This window comes from Microcebus murinus, chromosome 2 (genome assembly GCF_040939455.1).
Source record: "Microcebus murinus isolate Inina chromosome 2, M.murinus_Inina_mat1.0, whole genome shotgun sequence".
Lineage (NCBI taxonomy): Eukaryota > Metazoa > Chordata > Mammalia > Primates > Cheirogaleidae > Microcebus > Microcebus murinus.
In genome coordinates this window covers 117,482,044-117,509,120 of record NC_134105.1, presented here as the reverse complement: position 1 = coordinate 117,509,120, position 27,077 = coordinate 117,482,044, and the positions used below count along the sequence as shown (strand labels likewise).

Sequence of the window (27,077 nt, the reverse complement as noted above, 5' to 3'; positions counted from 1 at the left end):
TGAATTCAACTTATTTTAGATCACACATATAAGCGAGATCATGCAGTATTTTTCTTTCTTTGTCTTTATTTTGGTTAGCATTATGTTCTCTAGGTTCATCTTTTTTTTTTTTTTTGTCTCAAATAGCAGTATCTCCTTTGCTTATTTTACTCTTAAACCAATATTTTATGTTTTTCCTCTGCTTCAGTTAAAATAGTGACTAAGAAATGCACAATAATCATTTTCATAATACAATCTATAGTTAGCAGAGTTCAAGATACTCTTATTGGCCAGTGAAACATGGGCTTAAAAATTTAAGAATAATACTTGTTACAAAAATTTGTGTTGTGAGGGTGTCCTGAATTAGTGTGCTTTTCTGTTTAATTTTGTATTCCATTGCAATTCCTTTTAGAATTAGATGAGGCTACAAATAAATGAATGAAAGTTTTTTATGCTAGCAAGTACTAATTCCCTCTAATGTCAAATTGTTTCTTTTTCTTTAGTGTTCTTACTATAACTGCTGAGGCTGAGCTAGCCACCCAGCTAATGACTAGATTTTTAAGACTTCTTGGTAGCTAGGTATGACAATATGTTTATGTTCTGGGCCAGCACTCGTTTAGCATAAGTGGTATTTTTTCTTTAAAGGAATGGGTGTGACCTCTTCATATCTTTTTCTTTCTAACCAGCTGAAATGTGGAAGTGGTCGCAGGAGTTGGAGCAAATGTTTTGGACCCGATGTGGAATGCTGTGTGATGAGAATGCTTAGAAGAGAAAAAGAGCTGGCTCTAGTCTACTTACATTTGTACTGCTGCGTGAGAGAGAAGTAAATTAAAATCTTGTGTAAGCCATAGAGTTGTTTAAGCCATATTTATATTTGGAGCTTTCTTCCAGCTGCTGAAACTTATTTCATGAATATAATATTACCACACACACATTCATACACATACACACACACAAAACACAAAGTAAGTGGAGAAATTAGGCAAAAACACCTGAAAATTAAATGGCTCTACTGATATCATGTTTTTGAAAGTCACAAATGAACTTTCAAACATAATTTGATGCTTTGGAAAACATGGCAGAGTCACCAAGGTGCAAAGGTCCCTGTGGGTAACCAGGTGCTCTCATGTGGAAGAATGTAATAGGCGGGGTGGGCAGTGTGGTGAGCAGGAGGTACAGGCTCCATCCACAAATCGTTACCATGCCGAAATGCAGGTTCAATGTGACTCAATCTTCTTTTTTCTCATGAATAACTGGAGTCCCAGATATTCATGTTTCTGTCAAATTTTAAATGTTAACAATTGTAGCATATTGCTAGCTGTCAATCCCATATCATTGTCCCCTTGTTGCCCACTGAAATCATCATATTTCCAACCACCTCTTGAACTAATGTTGGTACCGTGACAATTCTGGTCATTGGGACTATAAGATAAGTCACTGGCAGTTTGAAGACAGCTTTGTAAAACTGGGCTGACACAGTTGGAAAATGCACCTTTTGTTCTTTACTTTTTTCTTTCTTTCTCGGTATAACACTGTTGAAATGCTGAAGGTCATCAGAAAACACAAATGAGGATAAAAGCCACCTGATAAGGATGGAAGAGAGTGCACAGAGACGCAGTGAGTAGCTACATACACACATTGTTTCTACCGTGTGTATATGAGGATAAATTCTCTTGAGAGGAGATTACTGAGCCAAAAGAATGTGCATTTCTCATCTTGTTGAATATTACCAAATTCCTCCTTAGAGCTAGTAACAATTTATGGTCTCACCAGTAATGTGAGACCATGCTCACATTCTGCAAATTTTGCTCACATTTTGCTCACTTCCTGCAAATTTGACAAAAATCATACAGTATAAAAGTTTTGATCTTTGGATACTTGAGCCGAAACATTTCATTTTAATTTGCACCACTTTTTAGATAAATTTGTGAAAAATGTATGTTTAAGACCCAAATAAAATTTTTTCTTGTTCTTTGTCCATTTTTCTACCGGACAGTTGTCTTTTCTTATGGATTTGTAAAGATTCCTTAGAGAGTGAGAATTCACCATTTTCCTGTGACAAGTATAACTATTTCAACTCAATTTTTCTTTTGACTTTGTTTATAGTGGCTTTGGGTTACAAAAATGTTTCATTTTTCTATACCTGTCAATCTTTTCTTTATGGCTGCTTTCAACTTTTACTTAGAAAGATCTCCCCCACCCCATGATTGTAAAGCAATTTTTTTTCATATTACTTTATCTAATTTTATTTGTTATTGTAGTTTCATTGTTAGCATTTGAACCTTTGACCATCTGGGATATATTTAGATGAAGGAATAAGATAGGAACAAGATTATTTTAAAAATTTCAGATGGCCCACCAGGTGTCCCAATACAATTTTAAGGAATATTATACATTTTCATCACTGTTAGTTAAAACCAATGATTCACTTTCTAAAATATTGTATGTTTAGGGGATTATTTCTGGATAACATTTTGTTCCATTTATCTGCCCATTCATTCTATGTGATTTTAATTACTGTAGCCATATTAATGTCTGATAGGGCTAGTCCACAGTCATTATTCTTTTTGGTTAGGATTTCCATTATTCTTGCATGCTAACTTAACCGTGTATTTCCTCACTCATTGCTACCCCTGTTACTCCATGGAGCCAAATAGGGTAAAGGGAAGATCCCACTACCAAGTTGGGAACTCACCACTAAGTCGGGAATTCCAAAATAAGAGATTATTAATTTTGATCTCCACAGTGAGAATCTCCTGGAGAAAACTGGTCAGGTTTGTGCAAGATCACAAACTTTAGTTGTCTGCTCTTACAGTCTTCCTGAACTCTCTTCTGCCCCTCTTTTTTTTTTTTTAACTTTATTGGATTTGGTAGCTAGCTCTCCCTTGTCTGTTGTAGTTTGTGGTTACAGATGTCCAAGTTGTGTTGAAGACGATATTTATATATATATTTTGATTATTCTTATTCATTGAGTAGTGATTTTTAAGCAATGAAGGAGAATAATGAGCAGTGATCTGTCACCATATTAAATTTTAAAATCCACCCTGTCGAACACACTATATAATTTAATCATATAGCTATATTCACTTTGTGTGATATAAAATAGAACCCTATTATCATCACATGTATTAACCTCTATTTTTTTTTTTCTATTTTTAGTTGTTTGGCTAATTTCTTTCTATTTTTGGTAGAGACGATGTCTTGCTCTTGATCAGGCTGGTCTCGAACTCCTGAGCTCAAATGATCTGCCCGCCTCAGCCTCCCGGAGTGCTAGGATTACAGGCATGAGCCACCGCACCTAGCCTTTTTTTTTTTTTGAATCATAAATATCACCATGACAGGTGCTGTCCATCATAAACCAAGAAAATTTATAACATTTTAAAGAAGACTTCCAGGGGCTTCCTTATTTTATACCTTTTAAGACAAATTAGGCTATAAGAATTGAATTTTACTTACCTAATAAAATAGTTGATGTTCTCCTCAGATATGTTCGGGAACTCCCCAGGAACCCTAACGTGTCAGATATCAAATCTGTAATATGGTTCCTATGAGTAATGATCTGAGAATAAAAAGGAAAAAAAAAAAACCTTCTTTCAATTATTGAAAAAGCACAATTGCTTCTTCCAGAAAGGCTTCAAGAGAAAAGAACTTGGTTGTTTATACCAAATCAGGACCAATTTAAAAGTTGGGGATTTTTATATGTGAACTATACTCTTTCGCTTGCAGGTATTATTCCATTTATGATATGATTTTCAAATCCAACTTTGTGTTACCATCTTTGGCTAGCATTCTTCCACCCCCACTTGTCGATTACTGCAGTTCATGCTGGGGTTCAGAGGACCAGATCACAAGGCAGTGGCAATGCAGTTTCAATGTTCTTTTTGGCGATCTGGAATGCTCTTTCTATCTTTGGATCCATTCATAGCTCAAAGTAGGTGGTTTGGAGGAAGAAGCTAAGATGAATGATTAATGTGAGGAAGAGAAAGTGGAAAGTTCTAATTTCCTCACATCTCAAGCCCTAGCTATAATCACTCATTTAAGATCTTTCCTTCACATTCTTTCTCTAAGATCTACCTTTACTCCCACCAAACTTTTCATCACTTTGGATATCCTTTAAGTTTTGTCTATAAGTCTTATGGATAGTAAAAATGGTAGGGCCACTTACAAGATTGTTACAGATGCTGAGCACCAACAGCTCAAAACTGTAACTTCTATCTTTGAGCAAACATGGTATGGGCCACTTTAATTGTGAGATACAGATTTGTAATGTAAATTTACATGCCTGTGAGACAGAAAAAGGGGTTAATGAGGATCTATTCATCCACTGTTAGAACAAAACATTGTGATTCTCTATAAAATTAAGAAAAACGAGATTAAGTGACTTACTTTAACTACCCTTGTGTCTCTATCCTCCAAAAACAGGATCAGGGGCACCAAGCCTCCTACAATCACACTGTTGAGCATCCATGTGTACTGACACATATCGTTAAGTAATTCACCAAAGTGTCGAACGGCTACACTTCGAATGCTTGCATTACTCTGGAATATGCACATAGAAAAAGAAAAAGGCCTCACTTGAGGATACTGTTAATGCTTCATTTTTTAATCAGTGGAATATACACAGGCAATATATATATATGTAATTATGTGCACTATATATGTATATATACATATATGTTATATGAAATTATTATCATTAATTTTAGAAAAGATTCACCTTGGGTCTGAGTAGTTAGCTCTTCTTTTATAATAAGATTTAAAATAGGATTTGCTTACCAATTATTCACAATAGTCAAGATATGGAATCAACCCATCAGTGGAAGAATGAATAGAGAGGATGTGGAATATGCGTACAATAGTGTGCACTTCAGCCTTAAAAAGAAGGAAATCCTATAATTTATGACCACATAGAGAAACCTGGAGGTTTATCATGCTAGGTGAAATCAGCCAGGCACAGAAAGACAAATGCTGCAGGATCTCACTTATATGTGGAATAGTAAAAGTTTGAACTCATAGAAGCAAAGAGTACAAGGGTGGTTGCCCGTGGCAAAAGCTTGGGGTAGGAGTTGGGGAAGATGTTGGCCAAACTGACAAAGTGTCAGTTAGGCAGGATGAATAATTTCTGGAGATCTAATGTGCAGCATGGTGACTGTAGTTAATAATAACATATTTTATACTTGAAACTTTCTAAGAAATTAGATCTTAAATGTTTTTACCACAAAAAAATATGACACGTGAGGCGATGGATATGTCAATTAGCTTGATTTAATCATTTCGCAGTATATACATATATCAAAACAATTACATTGGATTCTGTGTTAGGTTTGTCCCAGGTGGGAAACCGAAAAGTATGTATAGGATGGAATGCGGTTGATGGAGAACTTAACGCTTCTAAAACAATAGTCGCAGAAATCTGGAGAGTCCCCAAGGTTGTAAAACCAGACAGCTCCAAATGCTGGCATTCCTATCCCCGCTGATAAGGACACAACCAGCACCTTCCCTTACTTATCTTAGCAGGGGTCCCTGAAATTGATGGTTTAAAAAATTTTATTGCAGTGGCTGTTCTGGCCCAGTTACTCATTCCCCCCAAAGAAACTCTCTGTAAAACCCAAGGCTTTCCCTACCCTCAGGGTGGATGCCTTTTTTGGCCTCCACCCATCTGCACCCGGATGCCCAAAATGAACAGCATTTTGCTACACATGAGGCTTCCCGTGTCTCTTGACTCCGGACCTACCATTCTATAAATACATAGAATTTTTATGTCTCAGTTATGCCTTACTAAAGCTGGGGAAAATATTTAAACTGGTAACAAAACAAAACAAAACAAAACATTTATTTACCAAAATACGGATTGCATTAAAAAAAAATCTCCCATGAAAAATGAGTTTCTTAAATTCAGGAAGATGATTAGTATTTAATAACACCCTGAAAGTATAAACTAGAATAATCTGTATAATTTGAGGATAATTTCTATAAAGATACTTATAGTAACGTAACCATGGTGCATTCACATGCTCGAGGACTCTGCAGAGTTGCTACTGAATAACAAAGTGACCTCTTCGCATACTGGCACACAACCAGGTTTCCAAGAGCTACTTATGCCAAATAGGAAGGTGATTGAATTATAAAGATTCTAGAAAAGAAAAATTGCAAGTCAGAAGTTAATTTTAAAAAAATGTAATATCAACTTCCAGTTTTAAGTAAATGTTTATGATCTCATTTAGAAAATAATTTTTTTATATGAAGATTCCAATGACTTTATCAGTTGGTATGATCTTGGCCAAATATTGACTTCTCTTTGCCTCAGTTTTCTTATATGTGAACTGGATAATAGTAATAGAGCTGCTTAGAGATGTCTATTTATTTTCTTTGGTACAAATATATTTTCTAGGTAGCTCATGTAAACTTCTTAGAGAAGTGTCTGGTACATAGTAAATGTGCAATAAATTAAGCCACTACTATTATTATCATTATGTCTTTATAAAAATCATTTTTGCCACCAAATTCCTTCTTTCTATAAGTTAATAATAGTGTGCCCTTCTTCATTGAAATATGAATAATTAAAAACATAACTTTTGGCAAGATAATTTATTATGAAATAATTTTCTCATTCATAAACAACTTCTTATGAAGTCTTTAAAAATATATGGATTTCTCATGGCTACCCAAGGGTTCTTCTTTATTAAAATATATTACTGTCATTCAACTTTTCTGGAACATATTTATTATATAAAATGAAAATTTTCAAAATGCACAATTTTCTCATGAAATACATTTTAATTCAAGTATTATAATTAAAATATGATAACAGATATTTACTTGGGATATGGCACATCAACTCTAATCCTTATGATAAACCTACTACTGTCTCTGTTTTGCTGATGAGGAAAGTAATGCACCAAGAGATTGAAGAAATCATTTATTCACAATTTCACAGTGAATAAGAGGCAGAACAGGGATTTGAACCCAGACAATCCAGATTCAGGGTTAATCAATCTGTAGCCACTAAGCTGTAATGCCTCTTTCATATCAAGGATAGAGGTTGTTCTTTGATTCTCCTTATTTATGGGCAGAATTTTCTAGGTTCTCAGAGTGCAGTTAAAGAAAAAAAAAAAAAAGAATAGCACTTACCTAATATTGTTATCTCTGGAAAAGAAATGGTAGCTTCTTACAAAATGGCTATTTTCTGTTAACTTATTCTGTGATATAATATCATTGCCTCAATTGGAGCTTCAGCTGAACTACAAAACCTAATGATCTCACACATCTAACTGTGCAACTCACGTGATCCATCAGAGGACAGTAGCTGGAAGCAATTGTGTTGCACAAAGTGGAGTAGGTCACCTTGTCCAGTTTGTCTAAAAGTTTTCGGAGGGTGAACAAAGCCCGAATTATAACCGTATTGTCTTCGGAAAGGAAGGCATCCAGGATGGCTATTAATAAGCTGCAGCTATTTTCTATCTACATGTAAAAGGAGGAAAATGGTGAGATTATGGAAGTAGAAGACTCGTACTGGCGTTTGATATGCACACTGCTGAGTTTGGGCTGCACATCATGGTGTGCTGGAGCTAGTTCACAAGAGACAACTGTTCAATTGTCAAAACTCTTCAAAGCTGATCGTTAAAACAAGCCATTATTGAAAATTAAACTCTATAGATTTAGAATTAAATAAAAACAATGGCAATAAATACTAAAAATTTATCACTTCCTACTTCTTTTGCTACATTTTACTATTATCCATGCTCTTGAGGTTATTTATGTGTCATGTATTCAAATGGTGGAAACATTAAATTATGTGAGGAGGGGCATCTCTTCCCAACTCCATGCTCAGTCCCCTTGACAGCTTGAAATTAGATATGGTGGGGATATTTAAACCAGGGAAATTGGTCTTGTTTCCAGAGAGCTGGTTGTTGTGACCAGTTTGGACATGAGAATTGCAGAGCAGCTGAAACAGGTTATGGGACTCAACTGCAGATCAGAGCCAAACAGAATAGAAGGCAAGGAAAAACATGAAAAGGAGACACAAAAGAAGAGAAAGGTAGGAAGAAAAGGAATAGAGGAAATGAATAAATATTATATGCCAAATAAGGAGAAAAAATCGTAAGGAGAAAAAAATTGAATTAAGAACTATGTCAATGCAAGAAGCCACTTGTGTCTGGCTGGAAAGTTGAGTCTTTACTAATATTATGTGAAATCTCAACCCAGGCCCCTCTCCACTGCTTTTCGTTCACTCTCCTAGCTAGGCTTAATACAGCATCTCCCTTTCAGTTGTTGAGAACATTGAGAAGAGCTCTGGGCAAAGCAAGACATAACTTGCTGCTTACTAAAAGGATGTACATTGTTAATAATAATGTTATTAATAATTAATAATTAATAATGTTAATAATAATCAATAATAAACCTATTGACTTTCCCCTGATAGGTATAAGCTTTCAGACACTACGCTCAATAGGTAAACAAGGATTTATTATTAGATTTATTATTAAATCAATAATGAATTAATGTCAGCATTGTGCAAGATACTTTGGAATTTAAGGCTATTATATAAAACACAGGAGCATGCTTAAATTCAAGTGACTTAGAAGGCAAGAAGTATTCATGTAACAGAGGGAATGACCTGAGGGGGAAATGGCATAAAGCTTTTCTGTCTCTTTAAAACTTCCTCCACTGATTTGGGGACCTGCAGGCTGGCCTGCCTCCCTGAAGCAGGTTAAATTTTTTGTTAAAACTCCCAGGTGGCGACAGCCCCCTATGTGGGCTACTGAGTTCCCAGGCTTTGTCTTTGGCTGAGATGGGCAATTAAGAATTGTTAACCATAGTAATTACCTGAAGCTGAGAACCTTCCCTTTAATAGCTCAGTATTTCTGCTATGTTCAAGAAAATTTAGATTTTGAGATGAGAAGGCCTACCATTTTTCCTCCTTTGCAGAGTAAACTCTTTTTCCTTTCTCCTCAGTCCACTTGACCTCATCCTTCTGATTTGGTCTCAAGGACAAGTGACCAAATTTTTGGTAACATCATTCACAAGTTAGTGTGAAACCATGTAAGACAGTGACTCATTAGGCACCCGGAGGACTTCTGAAAACACGGATTGGTTGGCCTCACCCCCCGAATTTCTAATTCCATAAGCCTGGGCGAGTGGGGACTGACAATTTGCATTTCTAACAAGTTTCCAGGTGCTGCTGGCCCTGCTGGTTCAGGGACCACACCGTGAGGACCACTGATATAAAACATTATACAAGTAAGCGCTCTTCATTGTTTTGGCTCTGAGAGGAATGAGGCTGCTGGAGATCAAATTATTCAGTGCAGCTTGACTCGAGCTGACCATTGAAAAATAAGAAAAATGTGAATATGAATGTGTTAAGGAGGAAAGTATTAGGTATGGAAGAAAAAGCTCTGAGGTAGGTGCTAGTGTGTATAAATGTGCGTGTGTTGGAGGGAAAGTTATCTGTGTGTGGTTTAGAGTGTCAGAAGAGTGTTCATGTCAGGAAATGGTGATAAATTCTGAGTGTAATGAATAATTTTCTGTAAAAATATATAAATAAGGTGATAAGGCCACTAAATTGACTTAACATATCCTTTCCATTCAACTCAGTTTCCTGATTGATAAAATACCAGGCTTCAATATTGTTTAAGCTATATGGAAACTGAAAAATATCAATGTTTTATCAGTAAAGATACTGAGCAATATCAAAATTATATATCATGACTTTTTTGGCGCTGGCAGACACAAATTCCACACACATACCTCATTGATAACTGGTGCCATGCTGGAAATTTTCTGAAGGCTCAGTTTGCTAACTGAAGGATTAGGATCATTGATCCAGTTTCTGAAAAGGACCAAAAACTCTTCTGGGAATGGGCTCTTGAAAACATTTTCCAGAAGCTGAAAGTAAACAATTAAGTTCATAAGCAGAGTAGAGGTCAAATTGCATGATTTCTATCTGTCATACAAATCAAGACATTTTCAGTAAAACTAGAACATAAATCTCACTAAAATTCCATATACTTAGATACATTCTTCATTTATTTGTGTGTTCATATAGCAGGGCAGAGGAGAAACAGTGATCAGAATAGGAAATAGATGCTTAGCTTTGTTTTTATATGAACATACATATATATATATATTAAATTTTTATTCATTGTTAGAAATTGAGTGACCCAGTTTAAATTACTCTCTTCTTCTGGATTATAGTCAGGTGGGTGAGTTTCTTAACTGTGTATGTTTATATACGTTAAGAAGTGATGTCTACTATGGACCAGGCACTGACTGTACTTGTAAATGCAGACACAGTGGTGAGTGCAACAGTTACAATCCATGCCCTTGTGGAGCTTATAGACTAGCTGGAGAGACTAATACTATACAACGATACTACACCATATTCTATTCTGATAGAAACAGAATTGCTAACTGTGATCAGTACTAGGAAGGAAAGCTATTACCAGATGCCACAGAACAGTCACAGGAGTACTGAATTTAGATTGTGTATTTTAGATTGAATGTAGGAAAAAAAAAGTGATATTTAGATTTGGACTTGAAAACAGAGTTGGTATTAGCTACATAAAGCATTTGGACAAGATACATCCAAGGAAGGTGACCCATGTGCAAAGTCCCTGAGGTAGGTGAAGTAGACTGTGTTTGAACACCTGAAAGATGAGTGGTAGAAGTGTAGAGGAAAGACAAGACTGGGGGCTGGTGAGGCTTGAGGGCAGACAGGGAAGGTGGCCTAGGCCCTGGAGGCTGGGTTGTGGAGGTTTAGTATTTAATAGCTAATACCCCAAATGTAGACATGATTACTATGAGCCTTCATGAATTTAATAACTGGCAGCCAAATATGCATATTTTAAAAGTCTCTTAGAAGCACAATGATAGTTTTATAAAAAACATTTTTCATGGAAGAATGAAAAATATAACTAAGACAGATCAAGTACACACAGAGAAAGAGAGAGACAGTGAGAGAGTAAGAGAGTGAGAGCAAGTGTGAGGATAAGAGAGAGCGAGGAGGAGAGAACATACTTTTTTCCCCCAAACTTCCAAAGAACTTTTATTCTTACTAAGCACCAGATCAAAAAATATTAATAACTTCCCCAAAGCAAAACATTTAAAAAAACACTTTTTAAGCATGCTATAATAGGAGAAGAAGCTAAATGGGAAAAGAAGAAAGCCTATAAGCCCTTGAAAATTTAAGAGAACCCTCTCATTTGAGGTTCAAAAATTTTTTTTGAGGCAGAGTCTCACTTTGTTGCCCAGGCTATAGTGCCATGGCGTCAGTCTAGCTCATAGCAACCTCAAACTCTTGGGCTCAAGTGATCCTCCTGCCTCAGCCTCCTGAGTAGCTGGGACTACAGGCATGTGCCACCATGCCAGTCTAATTTTTTCTATATATTTTTAGTTGTTCAATTAATTTCTTTCTATTTTCAGTAGAGACAGGGTCTCACTTTTGCTCAGGCTGGTCTTGAACTCCTGACCTTGAGCAATCCCCCCCCTGCACCCCCAACCCCGAGCCTCAGCCTCCCAGAGTGCCAGGATTACAGGTGTGAGCCACCGCCTGTGGCACCTGGCCTGCGGTTCAAAATTTTAAACCACAGAGGGAAAGCAAACATACAATAAGGATTACTATAAAACAATGAAAAATAACAAAATTTTATAGTAGCACATATTTATACTGTAGTTTAAAGTAAATATATTACTTAACTTTAAATACTTTAATTAAAAAGAACAGTTAAAATGAGCAAATTATATATTTCCTGAAATTAAGAGAAATAAAAAATATCACAAAATAAAAAATAGTGCTACAGAAAATTGGTGTAAGAAAGTAATAAAGACAAGAACAGAAATCATTGAATTAGGACACAGAAACAATAGAATTAATGAATCTAATGCCTTGTGCTTGGGGAAAAAGCTAATAAAATAAACAGATTTTGACCAATATAATAAAAAAAAAAGAAAAAGTAAAATGAGCAGTAAGAAAAAAGTATGGGACAAATTAAAAATGTAAAGAGAATATCTTTGTTAGTGGTTCTTAACCAAGGATGAGCATACGATCTTCTGGGGCAACGTTTATATGTTACACATGCCTGGGCTTCATACCAGTAGACTCTCCAATCGTGGGCCCTGGCTTATGTACTTAAAAAATATTCTTTGGTGATGTTAATATGCCCCTCTAGTTGAGACCCAGTGATTTGTGGCAGTAATTTCAAATTCTGAGTAAAATAAATTATTTTCTGGAAAAAATATAAGTCACCAAACATAAGTCAAAGAAAATTGGATAATTGAAGCAGATTGAAAACAATGGAAGATTGATAATTATCAATGTATAATTTCCAAACAGGATCAAGGATAATTCTTTTCGAATGATTAGCACACATCAAAATAAAAGGCATATTTTCTCTTTGTAATTAGCAAATAATCTATGGGGGGGGGGATAATTTTACCATGTCGACATTTTGTTCACCCATCAAAGTACTAATCAGGCCCAATCCTGCATAGCTTTACAAGATCAGACAAGATCTGACATATTCAGGGTGGTGTTGGCCATAGGGAGTATATTCTGTTCTCCAACAGCTTTTCATTTAATTCTTTAACATCCATTAATGACTTTTTCTGGATTTACTATAACATTAGGCCTTGCAAAATGGTGCTTTACCACTTGTAGCATTCCTTCAACATTTACTGGCTAACATTTACTGGCTGGCATCTGTCTTTCTGCCTGTCTTTGCTTGTCTCTGTCTCTGTTAATTTTTCTCTGCTTTTCTTCTCATTCTTTCATTGTATCACCAAAGATTTATGAATTTTTAAAAAAAATTTTTCCAAAATGTGATTATTTGCATTTATTATTCCTTTTGATGCTCAAAGTTGGCTGGTAGAAGTCACTTTGGATTGACTCTTGTGACTCTTTGACATAACTGCATGGGCTTTTAGCATATCTTTGGTTTGTGGAAAAATTAGATGTCTCAGGCTCACCTTACATTTTTCTTGCCCCCTGGAATCCACAATTTCATTAATGAGACATGATTTCTTTGGTGAGTAATGGTATTTAGAAACCACTAGAAATGGGTACTAAAGTAAAGGCCAAGAATACATGATAGTCCATGTCTTCTTGGCCTTTAGTTAGAGCTAAGAAATAATTTTTTTTAAAATCACAAGTTCATAGCGACAAGGTTGATATTTTCAATTCAAAGCCAATATAAGAGAGTTTGTCTTAAACTTTTACAATTTTATGTTTGCACCACTTTTCTCTTACTTGGAAAACTTTGATGCCAAATAGCATTAATATATTAGTATTAATATATTTACTTATTTGCTTTCTGCTATTAAATAATACATGTCATAGTCTTAAAATTATGATATCAATATACAATATCAATAAACCTTTCAAGTAAAAATGAATATTTCTTTACAGATTTTTATCCTTAGAATATATCTTGCCAAGCCAAAGTATTATGTTCATAAATTACTCAAAGTAATTATAGTGTCTATGTACATGTATTATTAACTTGTCATGCAAGTAAGTCCATTTGTGTCAGTTTAAATTGGTTGGTTTATTTCTTTTTCTTGATTTAATTTTATTCTTTCAATCATAACTATACAAATCAAAATTACACAAGAAGGTATACTTGCAGTGTCTTATTCCATCTCTATCCATCTCACCCATTCTTCCTACCTACTATAAAGTAACCATTTTCTTTAATATCTGTTTTGTCTTTCCCCCAAAAAGTAAGTATGTATTCTTAAATCTTTATATTTTATAATATAATAGAATTGTATAATAGAATTAAATTTCTATATAAATATATAGTATGTATATATGTGTATATTTCCCAAAATATAAGTCTATATTTTACATATTTCTATAGCATACAATACATTTCCTTTTATTTCTTACACAAACAGTAACATCTGCACTGTTCTACATCTTGTTTTGTTTTCACTTAACATCATCACCTGGAAATCACTCTGTGTCACTACATATAGAGCTTTTTCATTTTTTTAAAGAGATGGGATTTTGCTATGTTGCCCAGGCTGGGGTATAGTGGTGTGATCATAGCTCACTACAGCCTTGATCTTCTGGTCTCATGCAATCCTCCTGCCTCAGCCTCCCAAGTAGCTGGAACTACAGATACCTACCAATGCATCTGCGTTTTTCCTTACTTTCATGGCAACATAATACTTAAAACAGGATTCTTCCAAAATTTTAAGAAATAGATAATTTCCAAGATTCATAAATTATTCAATAGCATACGAAAATATTTAAAATTAGTCAATTGATTTTTACAATCTATGTAAATCCCATATCAAACCTAAATCACTCCTAATCATATATGTAAACATTTGTAATAAAATCCTGATAAATCAATTTCCAATGATACCTAGTTTGTAGAAAATTGTGATGATAGTTTTAAGAGTAGGCCATGTGTAAACATTATATAACTTTAATAAGTCACATAAGAAAAATATACTAACAGTTAAAAAATATCAATAAAATTCAATATTTGAATCATAACTATGAATAGAACAATAGCTCAGTAATAATAATCTATTTCCAATGAAAGTTAACCACCTTAATGGTGAAGCAGAAGCAGCATTTCTGTTAAAATCTATAATAAGAATATTATAAGAAAATCTAAAGTAAGAATGGTGTATTATCATCATGATTATTTAAAATTGTTTAGCAAGATGGCAGAATAGGAGATTCCACACTAATATTCCCCCCCCAGCAACAATAATTTTGCAGTCATTCATGGATAAAAGTGCCTTGGTGGGGGCTCTTTGGGATTTAGATAAGAGGTTGCAAAAAATCTGGTAGAGTCTAAGATTGAGGAGGGTCATTTTGAGAGGGCACACCCTTGCCTAGGTGACATGTTTGCTGACTGTGTTCCTAGCTCCAGACCCAGAAAATGGCCCTGTCCCCCTGTGGACTTGGCTATAGTTATACTTGGTCTTAGTCCTGCCACCAGAACTATCTGCCAAGAAAACCAGGAGGAAGTCACATCCCTTGTGCTTTGGGCAACAGGGCTAATGACATTGGTTTTGGATTTGGACCCTGAAGCCTTCTATCTTATCTTTGGCTTTGAGCCCTCTATCTCATCTTTGGCTTCTCTCAGCTACGACCTGAGAGAAGTCTTGCCTGCTTAAAGCTCACTGGGAGACATGCCTATCTATGACTGCTAAATTTGGTCTCACAGAAAATCCTGAAAAGGCCCTGGAACTTGGCTCCAGCCCCTTTCAGCTGTTGTTTGGATGCAGTTCTTCTTTCCTAGGGAGCAATTTAGGGACATGCCTATCTATGCACCTAGTGTCAGGCTCCCAGACCACAATCTTGGCTGTGAACACTGAAGTAATCCTATGACTCAGTTCTAGCCTTGTTAGCCATGGTCCTGGACCAGGCCAACTAATGACACAAAAGGAGCCCTCTCACAGACCCAGAAGAAGCCATAGCCATTTGTACACTACTGCCATCTGTAGATTCTATAGTGGAACCTCATACCAGAGCCAATCCTACTGACCAAGTTCCTGGAGGTGGACCAGTTCATCCAGGAACTAGACAGAATCCACACTTGCTTTAGCCCCTTGTAACAGGTCAGCCAATGGCAGATCCTAGCAGTAGCCAGGTGACCCAGATCCAAATTCATTCAAATATAATATTAAAGGAAATCCCATTGGCCCAGGCACCCAAGAGGAGAAGGTCTTTACCTGCCAGTCTGTAAAGACCAGAAGAGGTGTTTGCTTTTTCAAATGAGCAGACATGAATACAATTCTTCACAGATAATGAAGAATCAGGCAAGCATAATACCACCAAAGGAGACTAATGAATCTCCAGAAACTGACCAAAGAAAATAGAGAACTACAAATTGCCTGCCAAAGAACTCAAAATAATCATCTTAAAGAAGCTCAATAACATGAAAGGGAACATGGATAGACAACTAAATAAAATTAGAAAAGCAATGCATGACCAAAAGAAGAAGCTTAGTAACGAAATAGAAATCATAAAAAGTAACAAAACAAATCCTGGAGCTGAATACTATTATGACAGAACTGAAAAATTCAACTGAGAGCTTCAACAGCAGACTCAATCATGCAGAAGAAAGCATTATCAAATTTGAAAATATGTCATTTGAAAATAGCAAAAACAACAACAACAATAAAAAACAGAATGAAAGAGAGTAATGAAAGCATAAGGGACCTATGCGACACTAGCAAGCATATGAATATATAAATAATAGGAGTCTCAGAAGAAGAAAGAGAGAAAGGGAGAGAAAGTTTACTTAAAGAAATTCTGGCTTACAACTTCTCAAATCTTGTGAGGGTTATAGATATTCATATTCATGAATCTCCAAACTCCAAGCAAGAGCAACCCAAATAATTCTCTGAGGCACATTCTAATTTAAAATGTTAAAAGTCAAAAACAAAGAGAATCTTGAAAGCAGCATGAGAAAGGAGACTTCTTACATACAAGGGAACGTCCATAAGGCTATCAGTAGATGTCTCAATAGAAACTTTACAAGCCAGGTGGGAGTGGGATACTTTCAAACTGCTGAAAGGGAAAAAAAAAAAACCCTGTCAACCAAGAATACTATACTTGGCAGAGCTGTTCTTCATGATTAATTGAGAGATAAAGACATTCCCAGACAAACAAAAGTGGAGGACGGTCACTACCATAATACCTAACTTATAAGAAATGCTAAGGGAAGTTCTTAGATTTGAAATAAAAAGACACACATAACAATAAGAAAACATATGGATGCATAAAACTCACTAGTAAACATAAATATATAGTCAAATTCAGAATATTCTAATATGGAATTGTGGCATATATATCACATTTAACTCTAGTATCAAAATTAAAAGATAAAAGAATTAAAATAATTATAGGTACAATAATTGGTTAATAGATACACAATATAAAAAGATGTAAAGTGTGACATCAATAGCATGAAACATGGTCAGGGAAGAGAAAGAATATAAAGTTTTGAACTTAGTTGAAGTTCAGTAGGTATTAATTTAAAATAGACTATTATAACTATATGATGTTTTATAAAAGCCCCATGGTAACCACAAAGAAAATGCTTGTAGTAGCTACAAAGAGATGAAGGGAAAGGAATCAAAGCATACCACTACAAAAATCAATAAATCACAAAGGAAAGCAGCAAGAGAAGAAGAAAGAAAGAAAGAAGGAAAGAAAGAAAGAAAGAAAGAAAGAAAGAAAGAAAGAAAGAAAGAAAGAAAGAAAACTGTAAAACAGCAAGAAAGGAACAAAATGGAAATAGTAAATCCTTACCTCTCAATAATTACTTTAAATGTGAATGGATTAATTTAGGCACAAAGATGTAAACTCGATGATATTCATATTAGTAAAAAAATTAGAAAAAACAAGTATATATGAATAAATGGCATGGGCATGAATGGTACTATCTTAAGAATTACTGGGTGACAAGGCCCAAATATGCTAAAATACGTAGTTTGTATGTTCAGAACAACTAAAGGCCAAGTGACCTTACAGTGTACTGGACAACTGAGATACCCAGAAATTCAAATTAGAGACGGTGGTGGAAGAATGTGGTCACCGCCTAAGTACTCGGAAGGGCAGATATGCCAACCTCCCATAGCAGCAAGAATTAATTCAAGATGAGGGAGGCCATTAGGTTTCATTAAATATCATCTGTCACTTTAATGATGCTCATAGTAATCATATGCAGTTTGTAAATTTCTTTTGAATATATCATTTCATAGGAGCTCTTTTTATGTTGTATTTAGAACTATTTAATGTTTACACATACTTAAATGGCAATATAATAAAAATAATGAGTCACAATAAAACTAATGAGATATCCAAATGGATTAAGCACATTTGAAAAACACAAATGACAGGCCAATATCCCTGATGACCATAGATGCAAAAATTCTCAACAAAAATAGTAGCAAACCAAATTAAATAATACATTAAAAGATACGAACTATGATCAAGTGGGATTTATCCCTGGGACGTAATAGTTAATTATTTAACAAAACTAAATTTAGATCCTCACTTTATGGTATGTCATATTAACTCCATGTGAAAAAGAATTATATGTAAAAGTTAATATATTTTTGTATATATATTAAAGTAAAATGTACATGAATATTTCTCAACTCTTTAAGCTTTTTTCTTAAGGCTTAACTTTTATGTAACAAATCATATTCCATAAACAAAAAGCAAACAACAGACAGGGTACTGACTCTCAGTAGGTATTACAAGCAAATATATAAATAACCTCAATATCCTTCACATACTTAAATGTGTGTGTGTGTGTGTGTGTGTGTGTGTGAGAGAGAGAGAGAGAGAGAGAGAGAGAGAGAAAGACAAAGAAAGAGACTATACAAATTATTGAGAAAAAATGCTAAGACCATAATAGGTAAGTGAGAAAGGAGAGATCAGATTGTTCACAAAATGGAATTTTAAACTATTAGTAATTATATTTTTAAAATGTTCAATCTCTCAAAAAATTGAAAAACACTGATGATTGTCTACTGCAATATTCAGTTAAACTGATTTACGAATACTTGTAAAGCTTCAGAAGTAATAGAGTAGAAGTACATAGGGTTTGTCTTTCACAGTTTATTAACCATTTTGTTATAATATTTGAAATCATCTGAAATTTTTGAAAATATTGGACATCACACCTTAGGTCATACTTGTGGATTAAAATATTACTTTTACAGAAAAATTAAATTTGATTCTAATAATTTCAACTTATAGAACCTTTACTTTTTGTAAGTAAAAGTATTTCCTCAATTTGCTTGAATCCAGCATAACATTACAATATATGGCATGGTATTCATATGAAAAGTAATACAATTCTTCATTTCACCTAGTTATTTAGCCAATTTCTTTTTTTTCCCCAGATGGTCCAAAGTATCATCTGGATTCCAGATGTTACCTACTATATTTATTAAACTCAATTATCCCTTGATATTCTTTAACAAACATCCAGAAATATATGAACTGGTATTATAAAAATAGTGTTTGTGCAAAAACACCCTCAGAAAATGATAAAAGCCAACTCCTGGAGCAAGCTGAAGGGGCAACCCTCCTATAGTCCAGATCTAACTCCCCTCCTCTCCCCACCTCAAGTTCAGATATCTTCAGTCTTGGTAAGAACCAGTATTCAGAAAGGAAGATAAGAAGCTGGAATCTTGATTTGAGTCTGGATAAGGTAAGGGATTGAGATCTCAATTGTTCACAGTCTCCCAGTAAAAACTCACTTCAGTGAGGAATAGTATTGTGATGATACTGTCTTCTGACCTTCGAGGACCTTCCACCGAGAGCTTGTAGAGATAATGCAAGGTTTCTGGAAACTGTGGAAAGTTAATGTCAGTGAGAGCTCTGTAAAGGAGTATAAGGTGCTGGATTAGCAAAGAAGAGGAAAACAACATGTTCTGTAGCAGCAAATGCTAACAGTGGTAAAGAAAGGATCATTATTCTCATACCTTGTACCTCCCAGATAAACAGAAAGATACTCTCTATTCCTTAAATAAACTGCAGCTCCACTGTGAATTCTACACAGACTCTGGGGAATTACATTAATATATACCTGGATCCTGCCAACATCTTTGCGTAACATCACTCCTTATTCCTGTCTCTCCCATCCTTTGCTATAGAACAGAATGCCCTATTTTAATGCAAGCTCCCATTAATCCTTGACCAATGGAGAGGAAATAAAAATCTAGTGCTCGGACCAAGATGGGTGTGTGCAGGTCACTTTTATGGTTTTGGACTAAGCTCTTCCTTTGAATGACATAACACAGAAGAGACTTTGGGACTACCCTAGGTTATTCAGGAGAAGAGCTTGTGAGCTCTGGTTCACTAAGCTGTTCTCCATAACACACATGAGCAGTGGCCAGGCTCACAGCTGTCCTGACATGGGGACCTGGATCAGATCAGTAGGGGTAGGATTGGGAAGGATGGTGTAATACAGTTCCCATTTTAAGACTCCAGGCTGGTTTTCCAAATCAGTGCTTCTCAAATTTTAATTTGCATACAGATCAGCTGGGGATCTTGCCGCAATGCAGATTCTGATTCAGTAGGTCTGGAGAGAGCCATGAGATTCTGAATTTTTAACTCCCGGGTAATGCTTTTGCTGCTAATCTGTGGACCAGACTTTGAGTAAGAAAATCCAAAGCACTTCCTAGATGTCCTTAGATAGAGGGACACTTAACTACTGGCCACTTGTAGCTGTACTATATTTTTATACATTAATATGTGTTCTTGAAATGTATGTGCAAATTAGATGCTATTTTAAAAACATCAAGGGCCCATAGACCATATAGACTGTATTTTCTGGTTTAGTCACAACTTCCAGTAGTCTGTTATATTTTCAAGACCCTATGTCTTGAATCTTGATCAGAAAATCTAATGTCGATGATCAGAAGCTTGGCATTCAGTAAGGAATTAACTAGAAACACCCCCTTCCAGGAGAAGAAAATTGAAAGCCTTCTTTCATTATACTTTGCCAAATTTATCTGAGTCATTGAGCATAGGTTTTCATCAGACTGACTTCTTTAAAGTGGGGGCACACCTAAGACTGTCTGATGCCTGCAGAATAGGAATCAGCTAACATCAGAGGCAAAAGAAATGAATTCACCTCTGGTTCTCTGTATCTGAAAGAGAAACCTGTCCTGCAAGGGGAGAGTATTGGGTATTTGTATCATTAGGTAAGAGGGCAAGGAAAGTGAAAAATATTCCAAAAATATAAACCCCTTAAAATAACTGAAGAAGTAGAAATCAAATGACAATTCAGATCATTAAGGGAGATTTAGAAATTGAAGTAGATGTCTCCCGTGCTCCCAAATGGCTTGCTTGAAGGAGATTGGAGAAGGTAGGATAGACACAGAGAATCTTACACAGAGCTCCCTGTTCTTACTTGGCAATAATTTGGACCCCATGATTTTGGAACAGTGCTTGGGAAAACTGGCTCCAACAGTTCATTCTCTCTAGAGCAATATCCACCAGCTGCAGTCCAGAACAATTCAGCAGAGTTCTCAGGGCATTCAGGACACATCTAAGGCCCCAAAGGAGAACAGAATCACCACCTGACAGTGACTTCACAAAACTGAGCATACAAGATTTGTCTTTTCATCCCATATTGGGCAGAATATAGGTTTTGAGAAAGGGGATATCTCAATGGAAGGAGATTCAATTATAAATGTTCTTCATTTTCCCTGATTAATAGTACATGAGATGAGGGGGTTAAATTGAAAGTGTAGCACATAAAATCTAGGGTTAATCACAGAACATGTTATTACTCTATTAGCTCATTTGTGAGAGATGTTCACCGATGCAATGACTTGCTAAAGGTGTCCATTTTCCTCTATGGATTCCTTAAATAAATAGGACATATTCTTATCTACTTGGATTGCTTTGGCATATGTCTGCTTGAGGAACAAGGAATGGATTATATACCTTAATGGGACAGATTGTGCTTTAGGGCTCTGCCTGGCTTAAGTTCCACACCAGACAAGGGCAGTGGGGGTAGAGATTTCCCTGCAGGACAGTGAAACCAACTATCTATTTGCAAAAGGGAGTTGCCAAACTTCTCCCTATGTGAACAGATGACTGCATGTCGTCATAAATCCACACATCACATCCTAACCACAGAACAACTTTACAGTTCACACAGCACATTTGTGCACACAATTTTTATCTTACATGTACAATAACCCTGAGAGGTTACTGTCAGAGATTAAGTAAAAAAGTAATGTCAGAGCTGGGGTATGCCTGGCTTTGGATCTAATGTTCTTCTCTGCTCTCATTTTTCACAGTGGCCTCTCAGTGATCTGACAGGGAGTGTGGCAGGAATGCACAGTGCTTTGTGGTAATGGTCCTTTATATACTACACACACCCAGGGAAGGTGTGAGCTAACTTCTAGCTACTCATGTTTACTTTTCTGAAGGCATGCTACGCTGTAGAGAAGAGAAAATTGTAGTAAGTGAATACACCACACATAGGACTATAAGGAGCTCCACATGAACTCGCGGGAGTAGACATATTTACAGCTGGACACTTATCTCCTACTTAACGTCAAATAGCCAAGACTGTCTCACAAACGACTGTTCATGGGTATCAGTCGCAGATCGCTGCTGTAGAAGAGCTGGAGCATGAGAGACATCAAGAGGTGGGGGAAACACTGAGCCGCAGCCTTCTTGTAGGCAGTAATAGGCAGCAGTGTGCACAGGGCCTGACATGCCTATTGGGGGAAGAAAAAGGAGGGAGAAATGTGAGCATCTTCCTCTAAACCCAGTCAGCCTTACTCAGGGAGAGAGGGAGTGACTCTGCCACCCTTTCCCCAGCCTCCTTGAAGAGAGCCTGAAGCATGCATGTATATCCACAATAACAGCCACCAAGTCAGCCATGAACCATTCAATGGCAAGAGGCTTCCAAAGCACTAAAAATAAACCCTGGCTGCCAAACCAGTGGGAAGCAAACTGGTTCCCAAGGAGGCATCCATCCTAAGTTCCCTTCCTATGTGGCCATGAAGAATAGTACTACTAATAACCTAGGTCCTCCCTGTGCTTAAACAATACAGGGAAGTGAGGTAAGCCGGGTCACCAACAGATTGGTATACTGACTGCTGCAAAACCTACCATATTTGAAATACAGGTTTGGCCATAGTCCTAAAAGACAATCTCATTTGCCATAATCCCAAGTATTGAAATCCTGAAAGATCTAAATCCTAAAAATAGAATTCTGGAAAAAATAATTTAAAAATTCTTTAAAAGACATTTATTTACATTTTTAAAGGGAGATTTATTTTAAAAAACATATAAAAACACTACAGAACACTTCATAGGCCACTTAACATAATAAACAATAATAATACATTTCTGCTGGCTTTTCCAGGCAAAAATGGCTTTAATTTATTAAAAGCTTCTAGAATTTCATCAGCCAATGCATACAAATGACACATTTTTATTAATTATTTATTTACTTTGAGACAGAGTCTCACTCTATTGCCTGAGCTAGAGTGCCGTGGCATTAGCCTAGCTCACAGCAACCTCAAACTCCTGGGCTCAAGTGATCCTTCTGCCTCAGCCTCCGGAGTAGCTGGGACTACAGGCATGTGCCACCATGCCCGGCTAATTTTTTATATATATATTTTTAGTTAGCCAATTAATTTCTTTCTATTTATAGTAGAGACAGGGTCTTGCTCTTGATCAGGCTGGTCTTGAACTCCTGATCTTAAGCAATCCACCCGCCTTGGCCTCCCAGAGTGCTAGGATTACAGGCTTGAGCCACCACGCCCGGCCTCAAATGACACATTTTTAAATTGAAGATTTCATCATTGCCATATTACTTGGCCAATCCACTCATCTGAATTTTCTGCCAAATGCATTGAGTTGAATGAAAAAAAAAACTTGATTGGTAACAACTTGAAATTTACTTTTAGAAACATTGATTGCACCTGATTCTAAATCTGTTATTATAGTTTGAGGGATTCAATTACACATTAGAGGTACTTTAGGGATTTTGATCTTTGGGGATTTCAGTATTTAAGGGTATGGTGTTTGGGGTTGTGCCTTTTGGGATTATAATTGGCACTGCAGAAAAACATGTTCCAACACTTCATGTTTGTGAAGCAATGCCAATTTTTTCTATTAAATCCCTGTGAGACCTGAATTTACTCCTAGGAGTGGTGATTTTGGTCCCTGGGAGATATATAAAAGTGGACACAAATGAGATTAGGTCTTCACATGTTTACAGAAGTCTATGTGATCTAGCCGGTGGCTACTTCTCTCATATCATATATACTATCACCCTCAATTCACTCAGATTCTCTGGCCTCCTTGTATTCACTGACTTACTAGGTAAAGTTCCATCAGTCGAGGGCTTTTGTCTTTCTCTCTGTTTAAAGCTGTCTATCCCAGTATGCTCAACTCAAGGATCATACCCTCACCTGATTCAGGTCTCTGATTAGATGTCACCTCAGCAGAGAGACCTGCCCTGACCAACTTACCTAAACCCTGCCTGTCACTTTACTTCCCTCATTCCACTTTACATCTCTTTTAAGCTTTATGCCATACGACATGCCAAACATTTATTTGTTCATTGTCTGTGTCTCCTACAAAAATATAAGCTCCATAATCAGGGCATAGCACATAGTAGGCACTCAATAACATGTGTTGGATGAATGGACGCATGGGAGAAGGTCTACAGTAGGAAAGTCTAACTGTGTCTGTGGATAGACAGGGATTTTCATGAGCAGGAATGCCAACAATGCCAAAAAGAAGAAATCCTCATGGTGCTATTTACCGCCACGGGCATCATGTTGGCAGCGTCGAGAGAGAAACGTCTTCTTTCTGTGCTTTCTTGCATTTCCCCAGGCTTTCCTTTCAGTATCAACAAGATTGTCTTCAGCACGTGAGGGGCCACTTTTGCTTCAGAACCCGCCGCCTGCCACATCAGTAGGAGAATGCTGCAAACACAGCCCCACCCCCCAAAATAGGAGTCATAAGTTTGTGGTTTTCTACTTGATACAGTGACATGAATCAGGAAAAGAGCCTTGGTTTTACATCTTTGCATAGCAAAGACACTGCAGACAAATCCAAAACAAACAGAGTCCCATTTCCAAATGACATTGGATGTCTCTCATCCTCCAAGACAGAGGAAGAATTCCAACAAAATTTTTTGAAAAATACAGCCTGCAAGTCTACAAGAGCCTACTGCTGTTTAAATATCTGTTCAGCTCAATTTCAAGAGCTGATCAGCTTTCTGTACCCCCTACTCTTTCCGCTCCTCCCACTTTGTTACCTTGTTTGTGCAGGCATAACAGAATATTTAAAAACTGGCATAGGAATGCAAATTAATGTATAGATCAATATATAAATAAAAAAGTTTTAAAGCCCTAAATAAAAAAAAAACTAAATAAATAAAATATAAAAATAAAAAATACTGAGCTCAGAGGAGTGAGCCATTTTGCCAAATGTTGCAGATTTAATTAGCGAAACAGATGAGACTAGAATTGTGGTTTCTAGACCTCTAGCTTCCAAGCTCTTTTGCCTATATACTCAGCCACTCTTTAGGATTACTCTTACTATTGCTCATCTTAGCAACTGCTGTACACCTCTGTGCCAATATATTTCTGATACTTCGTCAATCCGTGCTGGGTTCTGAAGCCTATTGCTCAGTCTCTCTGCATTTGGGTTCCTCGTATGGGGCCTGATTCCCTGGCACATGGACATGCCCAGCTCTGCAGGACTCATTGCCCAACTGCTTCCGCCTGGAGGACTCACTTTTAGAAGCAGAAGGACATCAAATCTCATGTGCCCTGTCTCATTCTCTTAACTCTTGTTCAGACCTTCTGGATGATCAATTCTTCCACATGTTTCTCTGGTTTACTTTAATTCCAAATCCTGGCCCTTTCTACTGCAATCCTCACCTACAATTAGATCTGCTGGTGACTCTTTAAATTAAGTTCATGTAACTCAAATTATGTCTGCTTTCTGTACCTTCTCGGCACATATTGTTTGTGCTGGATTCATTGGCAACTTCTGCCTTCTATCCATGTGGGCATACACCCTTCTCCTCAACACAATGCTGGACGGCCAGAAGTGCTTTCCACACAGGGGTGCTTAGTTCCAGAAAGAGAAAACACTGAGCCTTGTGACAGGCTCTCCAGGAATTTTATGAATCATAAAATATTTTGTGAGTTAAAGCCTCCTAAATAAATATAAACTTTCAGTCAGAAAAACAAAATTATATGATTTGTTTAGAACTTTGCTGATTTCAATGCCATTTCACAGACATGAACTCACTAGCTTATATAACTGCAACAGTAGCAGTGGCTACATCTTAAAGTTAACTAATAACTCTTTCTTTTACAATGCCCAATTGTGTGCTGGCTTAAGAATTCCAGGAACTGGCATTGAGCAACTAAGTATAGAACCAAGATTGCAGGACTCCCTTATGGAGGAAAATACTGAGAAGTTAACCTTCAATTCTACTGTGGTCTAGCTTATGCCAGCCGGACTGCCAGATGGCCCACGACTCAAGATAATCATCAGAAGAAAATATGCTGACCTACACATAGTTTCCCCAAATTCCTTCCTTTTAAAACCCTTCAGCCAGCCTCAGGAATATGAGATGGTCTTTGAGACAGTAGTCCACCGTCTCCTCAGGGTGCTAGTCTTGAATAAACCAACTTTTCCTTCTACCAACACTTGTCTCTCTGAAGTCTGCTTTTTCAAGTGAGAGGTGGCCAAACCTGAGTTCATTTATATATCAACTATATAGATAGAAAGAACTTTCCTCATTTTGTGGATGAGGAAATTGAGCATCAGGGAGGTTTATCAAACTTGCATGATATCACATAGAATGTAAGAGTGAAGGTTGATATAAAATCAGATTCATTTTTCTTCAAAGCCTGGTCCTTTTCATAATATAACTTTCTGTCATTTACACTTAATATTAGGTTGATGCAAAAGTAATTTCAGTTCTGGATCCTGAATTTTAAATCATTATAACTAGGTTAAATACATTTTTATTAATAAAAATAGGAACCATTACAATCAACACATTTTTTGTCAAGGAGAAATAAATTTGTTTATTCTTGTAGTGTAAAAATCCGTGCTTCGGGATTCAGTGAACTCTTGGAAAGAATTTTCTCCATCCTGCTGGCTGTAGAAATGTTTCCCCTTCAAAAAGTTGTTGAGTTGTTTGAAGAAGTGGTAGTCAGTTGGCAAGGGGTCAGGTGAATATGGCAAATGAGACAAAACTTCGTAGCCCAATTCGTTCAACTTTTGAAGAGTTGGTTGTGCAATGTGCAAGCAGGCATTTTTGTTGAGAAAAATTGGGCCCTTTCTGCTGACCAATGCTGGGTGTAGGCATTGCAGTTTTCGGTGCATCTCATCGATTTGCTGAGCATACTTCTCAGATGTAATGGTTTCACTGGGATTCAGAAAGCTGCAGTGGATCAGACCAGCAGCTGACCACCAAACAGTGACCATGATCTTTTTTGGTGCAAGTTGGCCTTTGGGAAGTGCTTTTGAACTTTCTCAGTCCAACCACTGAGCTGTTCATAGTAGTTGTCGTGCAAAATCCACTTTTTGTTGCACGACACAATTC

At 36.5% G+C, this 27,077-nt stretch overlaps 1 protein-coding gene across 1 annotated transcript in view; it reads right to left on the bottom strand.

Moving 5' to 3' along the window:
* The window catches only part of MROH9 (maestro heat like repeat family member 9), a 97,354-nt gene that overhangs the window by 10,003 nt on the left and 60,274 nt on the right, over window positions 1-27,077 (bottom strand). The window contains 9 exon segments of the mRNA XM_076010452.1: window positions 3,436-3,538; window positions 4,145-4,261; window positions 4,366-4,518; window positions 7,264-7,440; window positions 9,727-9,864; window positions 19,222-19,342; window positions 20,880-21,017; window positions 22,061-22,203; window positions 24,267-24,429. Coding sequence (XP_075866567.1) covers window positions 3,436-3,538; window positions 4,145-4,261; window positions 4,366-4,518; window positions 7,264-7,440; window positions 9,727-9,864; window positions 19,222-19,342; window positions 20,880-21,017; window positions 22,061-22,203; window positions 24,267-24,429 — 1,253 coding nt within the window.